This window comes from Salmo salar, chromosome 26 (assembly GCF_965601325.2).
Source record: "Salmo salar chromosome 26, fSalSal1, whole genome shotgun sequence".
NCBI lineage: Eukaryota > Metazoa > Chordata > Actinopteri > Salmoniformes > Salmonidae > Salmo > Salmo salar.
This window is the reverse complement of record NC_138316.1, coordinates 42,088,793-42,103,215: the sequence shown is the minus strand read 5'-3', so window position 1 is coordinate 42,103,215 and position 14,423 is coordinate 42,088,793. Positions and strand designations below refer to the sequence as shown.

At 46.1% G+C, this 14,423-nt stretch overlaps 1 protein-coding gene across 1 annotated transcript in view; it reads left to right on the top strand.

Moving 5' to 3' along the window:
- LOC106592618 (A disintegrin and metalloproteinase with thrombospondin motifs 7) overlaps positions 1–14,423 on the top strand; it is a 168,529-nt gene that overhangs the window by 108,433 nt on the left and 45,673 nt on the right. Inside the window, exon 17 of the mRNA XM_082969738.1 lies at positions 13,978–14,104. Coding sequence (XP_082825864.1) covers positions 13,978–14,104 — 127 coding nt within the window. The remainder of the gene's footprint in view (positions 1–13,977; positions 14,105–14,423) is intronic.

Genomic DNA, 14,423 nt, shown 5'->3' with positions numbered 1-14,423 from the left:
GGGATACTTTTGGCCTTTCCAAAGGGAGAAAGTTAATTGTCCATTTCGTCCAAGACAAGTCTGCTAATGTGTAACTGGCACTTTCAAAGGTGACATGTAGAAACGCAGTCTGACTTTCAGATTGGATACGTATTGAGTTAATTAGAATGAAGAGTAAATGGTTTGCAACCAAGTCCCAAATGGTTTTAGCCAAACGCCAGAGCACTCAAGGGGAACTAAAGCAAAAGGCAATGTTGTGGGCTGATACTTCTTCGGTTACCCAAGAGTGCCTCTAGGACTAAGGCCATCTGTCTGCATCATGGCTGGCTGACTCACTGAAATAGGTTTTGGGAGAAGTTTCCCAAACTTTCTCTTCCTTTCTTTCTGCCACCTGTCTGACAGCGGTGTCCTGACAGCGGTGTTCTGAAGTTAAGAGGGCATTACAATGGAGAGAGTGGCAGCTTAATCTGCCAGGAGAGCAGAGGGCGATGACCAGACTCCACAAACATCCACAGCTTTTGACTGCAGCATAAATACTGTTCTGGCAATTTAATTATGTCACTGAATATTGACTATTCAATCAATATTCTGAATGGCAGTGGATATTCAGCCGGCAGATCCAAAGGTTAACGCTGCAATATGTAACTTTTTGGGCCATCGGATAAAATTGATATAGAATGGGAGTTATATATCTGTCTTTTTTTTCCTTCATTTTCTTCTTTTTATTTTACTTCTTTTTTCTCCCCAATTTCATGGTATCCAATTGGTAGTAGTTACAGTCTTGTCTCATCGCTGCAACTCCCGTACGGACTCAGGAGTGGCGAAGGTCGAGAGGCGATGCATCCTCCGAAACACAACCCAACCTAGCCTGCTTCTTGACACATCGCACATCCAACCCAGAAGCCAGCCGCACCAATGTGTCGGAGGAAACACTGTACCCCTGGCGACGTGGTCAGCATGTACTGCACCCAGCCCGCCACAGGAGTCTCTAGTGCGCGATGAGACAAGGATATCCCTGCCGGCCAAACCCTCCCTAACGACGCTGGACCAATTGTGCATCGCCCCATGGACCTTCCGGTCGCAGCCAGCTGCGACAGAGCCTGGGCTCGAACCCAGAATCTCTGGTGGCACAGCTAACACTGCAATGCAGTACCTTAGACCACTGCGCCACCCGGGAGGCCCGATTTCTCATTCTCATTGGAAGCAAGTCTGAGAAGCGGTAGAAATGTTCTTTATGTGCTATTTCTATGCTTCTTGTGTCTTTTACTTTCAGTTTTGTACATAATCTGAAAATACAATATTTTTGGTTATGGAAAATATATTTCACAACGGTTTAGATGGTACAATGATTCTCTACACTATACTTGCTTGTTTTGTCACAGAAACTGAAATTAGGTGAACTATTAAAATTTTAGCAACTAGGAAAGGGCAGAGGGATTTCTGCATAGTGCATCTTTTGGTTTAGGTTAAGGGTTATGGGTGAGGTTAAGATGATACATTTAAAGGTTCGGCATAGGGTAAGCAAGCCGCCGTCTGGAACCATTCAATGTCGTGTGTGTGTGTAGTGCATTCAGAAAGTATTCAGGCCCCTTGACTTTTTCCATGTTTTGTTACATTACACCCTTATTCTAAAATTGATTAAATATTTTTTTCCCTCATCAAACTACACACAATACCGCATAATGACAATGTGAAAAGCACATTTAATGAAATAAAAAAACGGAAATACCTTATTTACGTACGTTTTCAGACCCTTTGCTATGAGACTTGAAATTGAGCTCTGGTGAATCCTGTTTCCATTGATCATCCTTGAGATGTTTTTACAACTTCATTGGAGTCCACCTGTGGTAAATTCAATTGATTGGACATGATTTGGAAAGGCACACACCTGTCTATATAAGGTCCCACAGTTGACAGTACATGTCAGAGCAAAAACCAAGCCATGAGGTTGAAGAAATTGTCTGTAGAGCTCCAAGACAGGATTGTGTGGAGGCACAGATCTGGGGAAGGGTACCAAAACATTTCTGCAGCATTGAAGGTCCACAAGAACACAGTGGCCTCCATCATTCTTAAATTGAAGACTTTGGAACCACCAAAACTCGTCCTAGATTTGGCCGGTTGGCCAAACTGAGCAATCGGGGGAGAAGGGCCTTGGTCAGGGAGGTGACGAACAACCCGATGGTCACTCTGACAGAGCTCCAGAGTGCCTCTGTGGAGATGGGAGAATCTTCCAGAAGGACAACCATCTCTGCAGCACTCCATCAATCAGGCCTTTATAGTGGAGTGGCCAGACGGAAGCCACTGTTCAGTAAAATGCACGACAGACCACTTGGAGTTTGCTAGAAAGCACCTAAAGGACTCTCAGACCATGAGAAACAAGATTATCTGGTCTGATAAAACCAAGATTGAACTCTGGTCTGAATGCCAAGCGTCACATCTGGAGGAAACCTGGCACTATCCCTACGGTGAAGCATGGTGGTGGCAGCATCATGCTGTGGGGATGTTTTTCAGCGGCAGGGACTGAGTGAATAGTCAGGATCGAGGGAAAGATGAACGGAGCAAAGTACAGAGAGATCCTTGATGAAAACCTGCTCCAGAGCACTCAGGACCTTAGACTGGGGTTGAAAGCTCAACTTCTGACAGGACAATGACCCTAAGCACACAGCCAAGACAATGCAGGAGTGGCTTTGGGACAAGTCTCTGAATGTCCTTGAGTGGCCCAGCCAGAGCCGGGACTTGAACCCGATCAAACATCTCTGAAGAGACCTGAAAATAGCTGTGCAGCGATGCTCCCAATCCAGACTGACAGAGCTTGAGAGGATCTGCAGAAAAGAATGGGAGAAACTCGCCAAGTACAGGTGTGCCAAGCTTTTAGCGTCATACCCAAGACGACTCAATGCTGTAATCGCTGCCAAAGGTGCTTCAACAAAGTACTGAGTAAAGGGTCTGAATACTTATGCAAATGTGATATTTCCGTTTTTAATTTTTAGAAGTTAGCAAAAATTTGTAAAAACCCGTTTTTGCTTTGTCATTATGGGGTATTGTTTGTAGATTGAGGGAGGAAAAACAGTTTAATCCATTTTAGAATAAGGCTGTAACGTAGCAAAATGTGGAAAAATGTGTGTGTCTGTGTGTGTGTACACAGTACCAGTCAAAAGTTTGGACACACCTACTCATTCAAGAATATTTCTTTATTTTTACTATTTTCTACATTGTAGAATAATAGTGAAGACATCAACACGATGAAATAACACATACTGAATCATGTAGTGTTAAACAAATTCAAATATATTTTAGATTCTTCAAAGTAGCCACCCTTTGACAGCTTTGCACACTCTTGGCATTTTCTCAACCAGCTTCAACTGGAATGTTTTTCCAACAGTCTTGAAAGAGTTCCCACATTTTCCTTCACTCTGCAGTCCAACTCATCCCAAACATTCTCAATTGGGTTGAGGTCGGGTGATTGTGGAGTCCAGGTCATCTGATGCAGCACTCCATCACTCTCCGTCTTGGTCAAATAGCCCTTACACAGCCTGGAGGTATGTTGGGTCATTGTCCTGTTGAAAAACCAATGATAGTCCCACTAAGGGAAAACCAGATGGGATGGCTTATTGTTGCAGAATGCTGTGGTAGCCATGCTGGTTAAGTGTGCCTTGAATTCTAAATAAATCACAGACAGTGTTACCAGCAAAGCACCCCCACATCATCATACCTCCGCCTCCATGCTTCACGGTGGGAACCACACATGCGAAGATCATCCCCGTTCACCTACACTGCGTCTCACACAGACACGGTGGTTAGATCCAAAAATCTCACATTTGGACCCATCAGACCAAGGAAACGATTTCCACCTGTCTAATGTCCATTGCTCGTGTTTCTTGGCCCAAGCAAGTTTCTTCTTCTTATTGGTGTCCTTTAGTAGGGGTTTCTTTGCAGCAATTCAACCATGAAGGCCTGATTTCACGCAGTCTCCTCTGAACAGTTAATGTTGAGATGTCTGTTACTTGAACTCTGTGAAGCATTTATTTGGGCTGCAATTTATGAGGCTGGTAACTAGTGATGTTATCCTCTGCAACAGATGTAACGCTGGGTCTTCCTTTACTGTGGCGCTTGATGGTTTTTGCGACTGCACTTGAAGAAACTTTCAAAGTTCTTAAAATGTTCCCGGATTGACTGACCTTCATGTCTTAAAGGAATGATGGACTGTTGTTTCACTTTGCTTATTTGAGCTGATCTTGCCATAATATGGACTTGGTATTTTACCAAATAGGACTATCTTCTGTAATCCACCCCTACCTTGTCACAACACAACTGATTGGCTCAAATGCATTAAGAAGGAAAGAAATTCCAAAAATGTACTTTTAACAAGGCAGCTTCATTAAATAGTACCCGCAAAACACCAGTCTCAACGTCAACAGTGAAGAGGCAACTTCGGGATGCTGGCCTTCTAGACAGAGTTCAGTGTCTGTGTTCTTTTGCCCATCTTAATCTTTTCTTTTTATTGGCCAGTCTGAGATATGGCTTTTTCTTTGCAACTCTGCCTAGAACGCCAGCATCCCGGAGTAGCTTCTACACTGTTGATGTTGAGACTGGTGTTTTGTGGGTACTATTTAATGAAGCTGCCAGTTGAGGACTTGTGAGGCGTCTGTTTCTCAAATTAGACACTCTAATGCACTCTTTCTATTCTGGTTAGAGCCAGGAATAGCCTTCATTTCCCAGAACAAGAATAGACTGACGAGTTTCAGAAGAAAGGTCTTTGTTTCTGGCCATTTTGAGCCTGTAATCGAACCCACAAATACTGATGCTCCAGATACTCAACTAGTCTAAAGAAGGCCAGTTTTATTGCTTCTTTAATCAGGGCAACAGTTTTCAGCTGTGCTAACATAATTGCAAAAGGGTTTTGTAATGATCAATTAGCCTTTTTAAATTATTAACTTGGATTAGCTAACACAGCGTGCCATTGGAACACAGGAGTGATGGTTGCTGATAATGGGCCTCTGTATGCCTATGTAGATATTTCCAGCTACAATAGTCATTTACAACATTAACAATGTCAACACTGTATTTCTGATCAATTTGATGTTATTTTAATGGACAGAAAATGTGCTTTTCTTTAAAAAACAATGACATTTCTTAGTGACCCCAAACTTTTGAATGGTGGTGTATATCCAACATCTGTACTTGGCTTGAGCCTCTGTAGATATTCAGTCTCTTCCTGGAAGCTCTCGCAGTTGGCATATTAATGAGTTCCAGTGGGCCTGTCCCATCCACTTACAGTTAACAATCAATGTCTTTTCAGTGTTACAGTATAGTCCTATGCTGCATTATATAAGGGACATGGAAGGCTACATAAAACATTGTATGATCTTTTACAGTCAATGGCAGACCACTAAACGAATATGATTCTACTAAGGTTAGGTTATGTTTGATATCCAGCCTCTTGTCATACTGAAGTTGTCTGTCAGCTAAGGCTGGGTATGTGTCCTTTGAGTTATTCAGAGTATCTATGTCCCCGAGTAGAGAAGTCTCAATTAGTCCTTTGCCTGCAACGCAACCAGAGGTCAAAGGGGTTATCTGACCACACTCTTGTGTGCTTGCATTATGCAAATGTTTCAGTGTCAACTGTCCTATCTGTTATGTGTTCGTAGCATTTACTCTCTACCTCAGGATATAGGGCACATTTGCCCTAGCCAGTGACGGGAGAGATAATGCAATAATGAGAGCATTGCGTAACTGTTTAAAGGGCATTTTTAAAGACAACAGGTGCCCCAAAATATTACTCCCAGACGGCTTCTTGTGAATGTGGTTTATTTTGTTATTTGTTTCTTGGGGGTTTTCATCCATAATGCATTGTTTGCTAGCTGATGAATATGTTTATTTTGACATTTAAGTAATTTATCAGACGTTCTTATCCAGAGCGACTTACAGTTGAATTCATCTTGAGGGGGGGGGGGGGGGGTTAGTTCACATAAAAGCTTTAGTTTTATATTTCATTTAATTATCTGTGTGACTATATTTCCAATCTGGAATTGTCAAGACGGATGCACTGTTTATTCTTTCCTTTTCAATTCACTGCAATTATTTGTTGAGTAGATACCAAGACTCTTGAGAGAGAGCTGTAATGATCACTCTGAATCAGACCTGACCTATTCTATACTGAACAAAAATATAAACCAAACATGCAACAATGTCAACGATTTTACCCTCTTACAGTTCATATATGGGAATCAGTCAATTGAAATAAATTAAATAGGCCCTAATCTATGCATTTCACATGACTGGGCAGGGGCGCAGCCATGGGTGCACCGGGGAGACATAGGCCCACCCACATGGGAGCCAGGCCCCACCCACTGGGGAGCAAGGCCCAGCCAATCAGAATGAGTTTTTCCCCACAAAAGGGCATTATTACAGACAGAAATACTCAGTTTCATCAGCTGTCTGGGTAGCTGGTCTCAGACGATCCCGCAGGTGAAGAAGCCAGATGTGGAAGTCCTGGGCTGGTGTGGTTACATGTGGTCTGCGGTTGTGAGGCCGGTTGGACGTACTGCCAAATTCTCTAAAACGATGTTGGAGGTGGCTTATGGTAGAGAAATGAACATTCAATTTTCTGGCTCCAGCTCTGGTCGACATTCCTGCAGTCAGCATGCCAATTGTACACTCTCTCAACTTGAGACATCTGTGGCACATTTTAGAGTGGCCTTTTATTGTCCCCAGCACAAGGTGCACCTGTGTGATGATCATGCTGTTTAAACAGCTTCTTGATATGCCACATCTGTCAGGTAGATGGATTATCTTGGAGAAATGCTCACTAAAAGGAATGTAAACAAATTTGTGCACAAGATTTGAGAGAAAGACGATTTTTGTGCGTATGGAACACTTTACATGTTGCGTTTTATATTTTTGTTCAGTATAGTTGGTTATTGTTTTCAGTGTCTGCTCTGCTTGGTATTTACTCAACCAGCATCTTCCCTGATAAGTGATGATTGCACAGAATGCTAATGTTGTTCACTTTCAGCCTGACTTACCCCATGTGGACTGAGGAAGAGGTTACTTAACTTCCTTGGTACTCTGCATTAGGGCTTAGAAAGAGCAGCATCTTGTAGTCAGGCTATTGAACTTCCGAAAGTCTTCACAGATGTGGGGCATGTAAGTCAGTGTGAAGAAAACAAAACTACTGAAGCGCCCCACTGTTGAGATGTTCTCAGTGTTCATTACTGAGGATCCCCCTTAGCTTGGGGAGAAGTGAACAACATGCTGCTAGTATTCATCTCATCTTTCTCATAGAAAATGAGTTGCTGCCCAGCGTGTCTAGGGCGGTCCCAAAAGGCCCAGTGTTTATATTTGCCAATACCCCAAGTATAAATCTTCATAATCCTACCCTGGAGGAAAGACAAATTGTTCATTATCATTAGTTGTGGCGTATGTAATGTAGGTTCTCTCCTGTATATGCTTGTATATGCTGTGTTTAAACTCCTTCAGTTTGATCCCAGGTTTAAAAAGGGGCCAAAAAGAGATCCTAAATTACCTCAGTCTGGTTCCCAACTTTTGATTGGTCTAGAGGAGCAGCTAATTACTTATTTGGTATTGACCACAGCATTGCGATTCACTGTCTACCGGGCATGCAGTCCAGTTTTAGAATTTGGAGATGAGATGACAACTTGGGATTTTGAACGTGTTAAATTCGAATAACTCATGCCAGTTATGGCATCTGTATGCCTCTGAGTGCATGTGTTATTCATTACTATGATTGAAGACTGGCATGATGCGGCTGAATTCCCAAAGATAATTACAAATTAGACTTCATGGAACGACCCTTTTTGTTTTGTTCACTCATTTATTAAATGATTTTAAGGTCAAAACCTAAGGATATCTCATGACTGCACAGCCAGGCACGAATCCAACACCATCATTAAGTTTGCCGATGACACAATAGTGGTAGGCCTGATCACCGACAACGACGCATATAGGGAGGAGGTCAGAGACCTGACCGTATGGTGCAAGTACAACAACCTCTCCCTCACCGTGGTCAAGACAAAGGAGATGATTGTGGACTGCAGGAAAAGGAGGACCGAGCACGCCCCCATTCTCATTGATGGGGCTGTAGTGGAGCAGGTTGAGAGATTCGAGTTCCTTGGCATCCACATCAACAACAATCTAACATGGTCCAAGCACACAAAGACAGTTGTGAAGAGGGCACGACAAAGCCTATTCCCCCTCAGGAGATTTGGCAATGGTCCTCAGATCCTCAAAGAGTTCGACAGATGCACAATCGAGAGCATCCTGACAGGTTGTATCACTGCCTGGTATGGCAACTGCTCGGCCTCCGACAGCATGGCACTACAGAGGGTACTGTGTACGGCCCAGTACATCACTGGGGCTAAGCTTCCTGCCATCCTGGACCTCTATACCAGGCGATGTCAGAGGAAGGCCCTAAAAATTGTCAAAGACTCCAGCCTTCCTAGTGGTACCGGAGCACCAAGTCTAGGTCCAAGAGGCTTCTAAACAGCTTTTACCCCCAAGCCATAAGACTCCTGAATATCTAATCAAATGGCTTCCCATCTGCACAGGCACCATCTTTTTATTCACAAGAGGCCTCCCGTATTAAATGAGACGCTTCTGTGATTAATTCAGTTTTAGGCCATTTGAGGTTGGAATTTGAGCACAGATGGTCTTGCTTCTCTATACAGTCTTCAAATTCTATGAACAATCTGGAAGTGACTAAGAGCCTGTCTCTTTAGCGGGTACTCATAGGAGTATTGCAATTTAACTATAAGTGGGTTTTTAAAATATGTATCCTTCTGGAGATTGGAGGCTCGATTTGAATTTCACAAATGCAGGGTATTTTATGTGTGCGTGCTGGCATCATTCTTCTTGCCTGAAGAATGTTAAGTTGTTTCCTTCCATTTCACTACACAGACTAACCTATTTCTTTACTTTATCACCCAGTGCTCAACACACTGCCCCTCTATGCCCTTTTATATAGGAATTTAGATTATAAAAAGGAACATCACAAAACTAACAAATCGATTTAATTCAACTAATAACGACCCCGCATTCCATGCTGTTTTGCATTATAATAAGGACAAAAAAAGCAATTCCAACAACTGTAGCTGAATGCCTCTACTCAAGTGTATCTTTGACTAAGTCAATCATTTTTTTGTAAAGAATCGCACCGAACTGTGATGTCATTATCCTGATGCATCTTTGTCCTCTGTTATAGCCATGATGGCTTAATGGCTTTCTTCTTTGGAATACTAAGCCAGGGTGAATTCTTGCTATTTCTATGTAGGCGGCTGATGACATGCCTCCTACTGTAGTTGGACTGAAGTCTGCTTGTACACAGAACTCTCTGACTCTCCTCTGGTTTGTGATTGCATTATCCCATATAAACTGATGTGGATAGCAGAGATTACTTTTATGCCAAATGGCCTTTCAAGAGATCATTGCCTTGCCTTGGAAGGCAGTCTTTGCACCTCGTCGACTTGATGTCCTAGCTTTGCCAAGTGACTTGTGTTCACACAGATTTTTCAGATGAAATATGAACTGAGTATATCAAGCATTAGGAACACCTTCCTAATATTGAGTTGCACCTGCTTTTGCCCACAGAACAGCCTCAATTCAACAAGGTATGGACTCTACAAGGCGTTCCACAGGGATGCTGGCCCATGTTGACTCCAATGCTTCCCACAATTGTCAAGTTGGCTGGATGTCTTTTCGGTGGTGGACCATTCTTGATACACACAGGAAACTGTTGAGTGTGAAAAACCCAGCAGCTTTGCAGTTCTTGACACAAACCGGTGCGCCTGGTACCTACTACCATACCCCATTCAATGTCACTTAAATCTTTTGTCTTGCCCATTTACCCTCTGAATGGCACACATACACAATCCATGTCTCAAGGCTTAAAAATTCTTCTTTAACCCGTCTCCTCCCCTTCATCTACACTGATTGAAGTGGATTTAACAACTGACCTCAATAAGGGATCATATCTTTCACCTGGATTCACCTGGTCAGTGTATGTCATGGAAAGAGCAGGTGTTCTTAATGTTTTGTATACTCAGTGGAGATGACATATTCTGTCTGGCATAATGTAACCTCGTTTAGACTGGATAAGTAGTTCCCTCTTTCCCCAATTATAGTGGAGTAAATCTGAGATAGAGATTGGCATTGCTCTGTGTTTATCATATCAGAACATGATAGTTTGCTATAGCTGTCACTGAATATTTCATTTCCTATCATAGCAGGGCTCCGTTTATAGCACCCCCTCCCTCTCCCAGGGGGTGCTGTGCCTCCCCCTCCCTCTCCCAGGGTTTGCCGTGCCTCCCTCTCCCAGGGTTTGCTGTGTCTCCCCCTCCCTCTCCCAGGGGTTGCTGTGCCTCCCCCTCCCTCTCCCAGAGGTTTCTGTGCCTCCCTCTCCCAGGGGTTGCTGTGCCTCCCCCTCCCTCTCCCAGGGGTTGCCGTGCCTCCCCCTCCCTCTCCCAGGGGTTGCTGTGCCTCCCCCTCCCTCTCCCAGGGGGTTAGCTGTGCCTCCCCCTCCCTCTCCCAGGGGTTGCTGTGCCTCCCCCTCCCTCTCCCAGGGGTTGCTGTGCCTCCCCCTCCCTCTCCCAGGGGTTGCCGTGCCTCCCCCTCCCTCTCCCAGGGTTTGCCGTGCCTCCCTCCTCCCAGGGTTTGCCGTGCCTCCCTCTCCCGGGGTTTGCCGTGCCTCCCTCTCCCAGGGGTTGCTGTGCCTCCCCCTCCCTCTCCCAGGGGTTTGCTGTGCCTCCCCCTCCCTCTCCCAGGGTTTGCTGTGCCTCCCCCTCCCTCTCCCAGGGGGTGCTGTGCCTCCCCCTCCCTCTCCCAGGGTTTGCCGTGCCTCCCTCTCCCAGGGTTTGCTGTGTCTCCCCCTCCCTCTCCCAGGGGTTGCTGTGCCTCCCCCTCCCTCTCCCAGAGGTTTCTGTGCCTCCCTCTCCCTCTCCCAGGGTTTGCTGTGCCTCCCCCTCCCTCTCCCAGAGGTTGCTGTGCCTCCCCCTCCCTCTCCCAGAGGTTGCTGTGCCTCCCCCTCCCTCTCCCAGGGGTTGCTGTGCCTCCCCTTCCCTCTCCCAGGGGTTGCTGTGTCTCCCCCTCCCTCTCCCAGAGGTTGCCGTGCCTCCCCCTCCCTCTCCCAGGGGTTGCTGTGCCTCCCCTTCCCTCTCCCAGGGGTTGCTGTGTCTCCCCCTCCCTCTCCCAGGGGTTGCCGTGCCTCCCCCTCCCTCTCCCAGGGTTTGCCGTGCCTCCCTCTCCCGGGGTTTGCCGTGCCTCCCTCTCCCAGGGGTTGCTGTGCCTCTCCCAGGGGTTTGCTGTGCCTCCCCCTCCCTCTCCCAGGGTTTGCTGTGCCTCCCCCTCCCTCTCCCAGGGGTTGCTGTGCCTCCCCCTCCCTCTCCCAGGGTTTGCCGTGCCTCCCTCTCCCAGGGGGTGCTGTGCCTCCCCCTCCCTCTCCCAGGGGTTGCTGTGCCTCCCCCTCCCTCTCCCAGGGTTTGCCGTGCCTCCCTCTCCCAGGGTTTGCTGTGTCTCCCCCTCCCTCTCCCAGGGGTTGCTGTGCCTCCCCCTCCCTCTCCCAGAGGTTTCTGTGCCTCCCTCTCCCTCTCCCAGGGGTTACTGTGCCTCCCTCTCCCAGGGTTTGCTGTGCCTCCCCCTCCCTCTCCCAGGGGTTTGCTGTGCCTCCCCCTCCCTCTCCCAGGGTTTGCTGTGCCTTCCCCTCCCTCTCCCAGGGTTTGCTGTGCCTTCCCCTCCCTCTCCCAGGGTTTGCTGTGCCTCCCCCTCCTTCTCCCAGGGTTTGTCAATCAAGGTGTAAGTCAGCTAGCAGACAAAGCCGTCTCACTGGCCAATGCAGGAAGGACCAGCGGAGGTGAGAGATTGGCCCCTGCTCAGATGGGTTGGAAGCCCTGAGGGGGAGTAGAGGCTAATGACGGGGAGAAAGATGAGAGGAATAGATAAATTGGTCTCGCCACCTCAGGGGGTTTCCTTCTTGTCTTGTCCAGCGCTGTCTCACAACCACAACTCTCATCACAGCGGCTCCCTAGATTTGAGGCTTGTTCTGGCTATGAGGTGTGACGTGAGGGATGTTGTCTCAGAGAGCTGTGAGTCGAGCAGAAGACGAAGAGGGAAAATAAAGTTTCTGTTCTGCATTCAGACAAGTCCCAGCTTGCTAGACAGAACTTTATGAGAATCATTAGAAATGTGCCTCCAATGGATTTCAGATTTCTTTGTGTTTTAAACTACTGTAAACATTGACTTACAGTAACCCCTTTGCAAAATCTCAAGTTACCCTAATATTGCTGGGTATAAAATGTATAGGAATGTCTATAATTCATCATTAAGGATGAATAGCAGTAGAATGTATTAGCCTAACATTCATTTATATTCAGTCTTTTAATAATCATCCATGTTTCCAGAATTGAATTGCAGTGGTAATTTGACAACCCATAATGCCTGCAGGGACATATGAGTGGTTCCAGAGCATCCAGATCCCAGTCTATGGTCCATTAATTACTGCAGGGACATATGAGTGGTTCCAGATCCCAGTCTATGGTCCATTAATTACTGCAGGGACATATGAGTGGTTCCAGATCCCATGGCTTGGTTTTTGCTCTGACATGTACTGTCAACTGTGGGACCTTATATAGACTTATATAGACAGGAGTGTGCCTTTCCAAATCATGTCCAATCAATATAATTTACCACAGGTGGACTCCAATCAAGTTGTAAAATCATCTCAAGGATGATCAATGGAAACAGGATGCACCTGAGCTAAATTTCTAGTCTCATAGCGAAGGGTCTGAATACCTATGTAAATTATGTTCTTTAAAATACATTTGTAAAAATGTCTAAAAAACAGTTTTTTGCTTTGTCATTATGGGGTTTTGTATGTAGATTTCTGAGGATTTTTACAATTTTATTTCACCCATTTTAGAATAACAAAATGTGGAAAAAGTCAAGGGGTCTGAATTCTTTCCAAATGCATTGTAGATGGGTTTACTGCAACTCAGTTGACAGACCAACATTTACTGTAGGAATCTGCTTTGAAAGCTATTAATCAGTAATGTATCTTAAACTGTAGAAACATTTGACTTGTGTTCATGCCTGTGTGAGTTTCTGTTCTGAGACCTGCTTCTTGATGCGTGTCTGAGGATATGTCTGGGTGCTTTGGTGTGTGTCTGCGTTTTAGATGTGTGTGTGTGTGTGTGTGTGTGTGTGTGTGTGTGTGTGTGTGTGTGTGTGTGTGTGTGTGTGGGTGTATGTATGTGAAGTATACATGTCTGTCTGTCTCTGTTATTCTGTGTTAGAATCTGTGTGGGTCTTTCTGTGTGTGTGTTTGGGGGGGTCTTTCTGTGTGTGTTTGGGGGGTCTTTGTGTGTGTGTTTGGGGGGGTCTTTCTGTGTGTGTTTGGGGGGTCTTTCTGTGTGTGTGTTTGGGGGGGTCTTTCTGTGTGTGTGTTTGGGGGGGTCTTTCTGTGTGTGTTTGGGGGGGTCTTTCTGTGTGTGTGTGTTTGGGGGGGTCTTTCTGTGTGTGTTTGGGGGGTCTTTCTGTGTGTGTGTGTTTGGGGGGGTCTTTCTATGTGTGTTTGGGGGGTCTTTCTGTGTGTGTGTGTGTGTGTTTGGGGGGGGCTTTCTGTGTGTGTGTGTGTGTGTGTGTGTGTGTGTGTGTGTTTGGGGGGGTCTTTCTGTGTGTGTGTGTGTTTGGGGGGGTCTTTCTGTGTGTGTGTGTGTGTGTGTGTGTGTGTGTGTGTGTGTGTGTGTGTGTGTGTGTGTGTGTGTGTGTGTGTGTGTTTGGGGGGTCTTTCTGTGTGTGGGGGGGACTTTCTGTGTGTGTGTGTGTGTGTTTGGGGGGTCTTTCTGTGTGTGGGGGGGGGTCTTTCTGTGTGTGTGTGTGTGTGTGTGTGTGTGTGTGTGTGTGTGTGTGTGTGTGTGTGTGTGTGTGTGTGTGTGTGTGTGTGTGTGTCATTTCTAACAGCTGTTCCTGTGTATCCCTCTGGAATTCCAGGTGTCCAGCGACAGATTGTTCACTGTGTGGAGAGGACCTCTGGGATAGTAGAAGAGGGCTACTGTGACCCGTCGACCCGTCCTGACGATAAACGAGCCAGCTGCAATGAGGAGCTTTGCCCAGCCATGTGAGTTTGGCCCTAGGACCAGATTTATACTGGAACAAGACCCACTGTAGGGCTTGCATGCTCTCTCACACACATACACCTTTGTAAACACACACACACGTACATGCACACACATGCACATACACACAAATCATACATGCGTTCGTAAACACACCAGAAAGGCCTCCCGGGTGGCGCAGTGGTCTAAGGCACTGCATCGCAATGCTAGCTGTACTGCTAGAGATTCTGGGTTTGAGTCCAGGCTCTGTCACAGCTGGACACGACTGGAAGACCCATGGGGCGGCGCACAATTGGCCCGGGTTAGGGGAGGGTTTGGCCA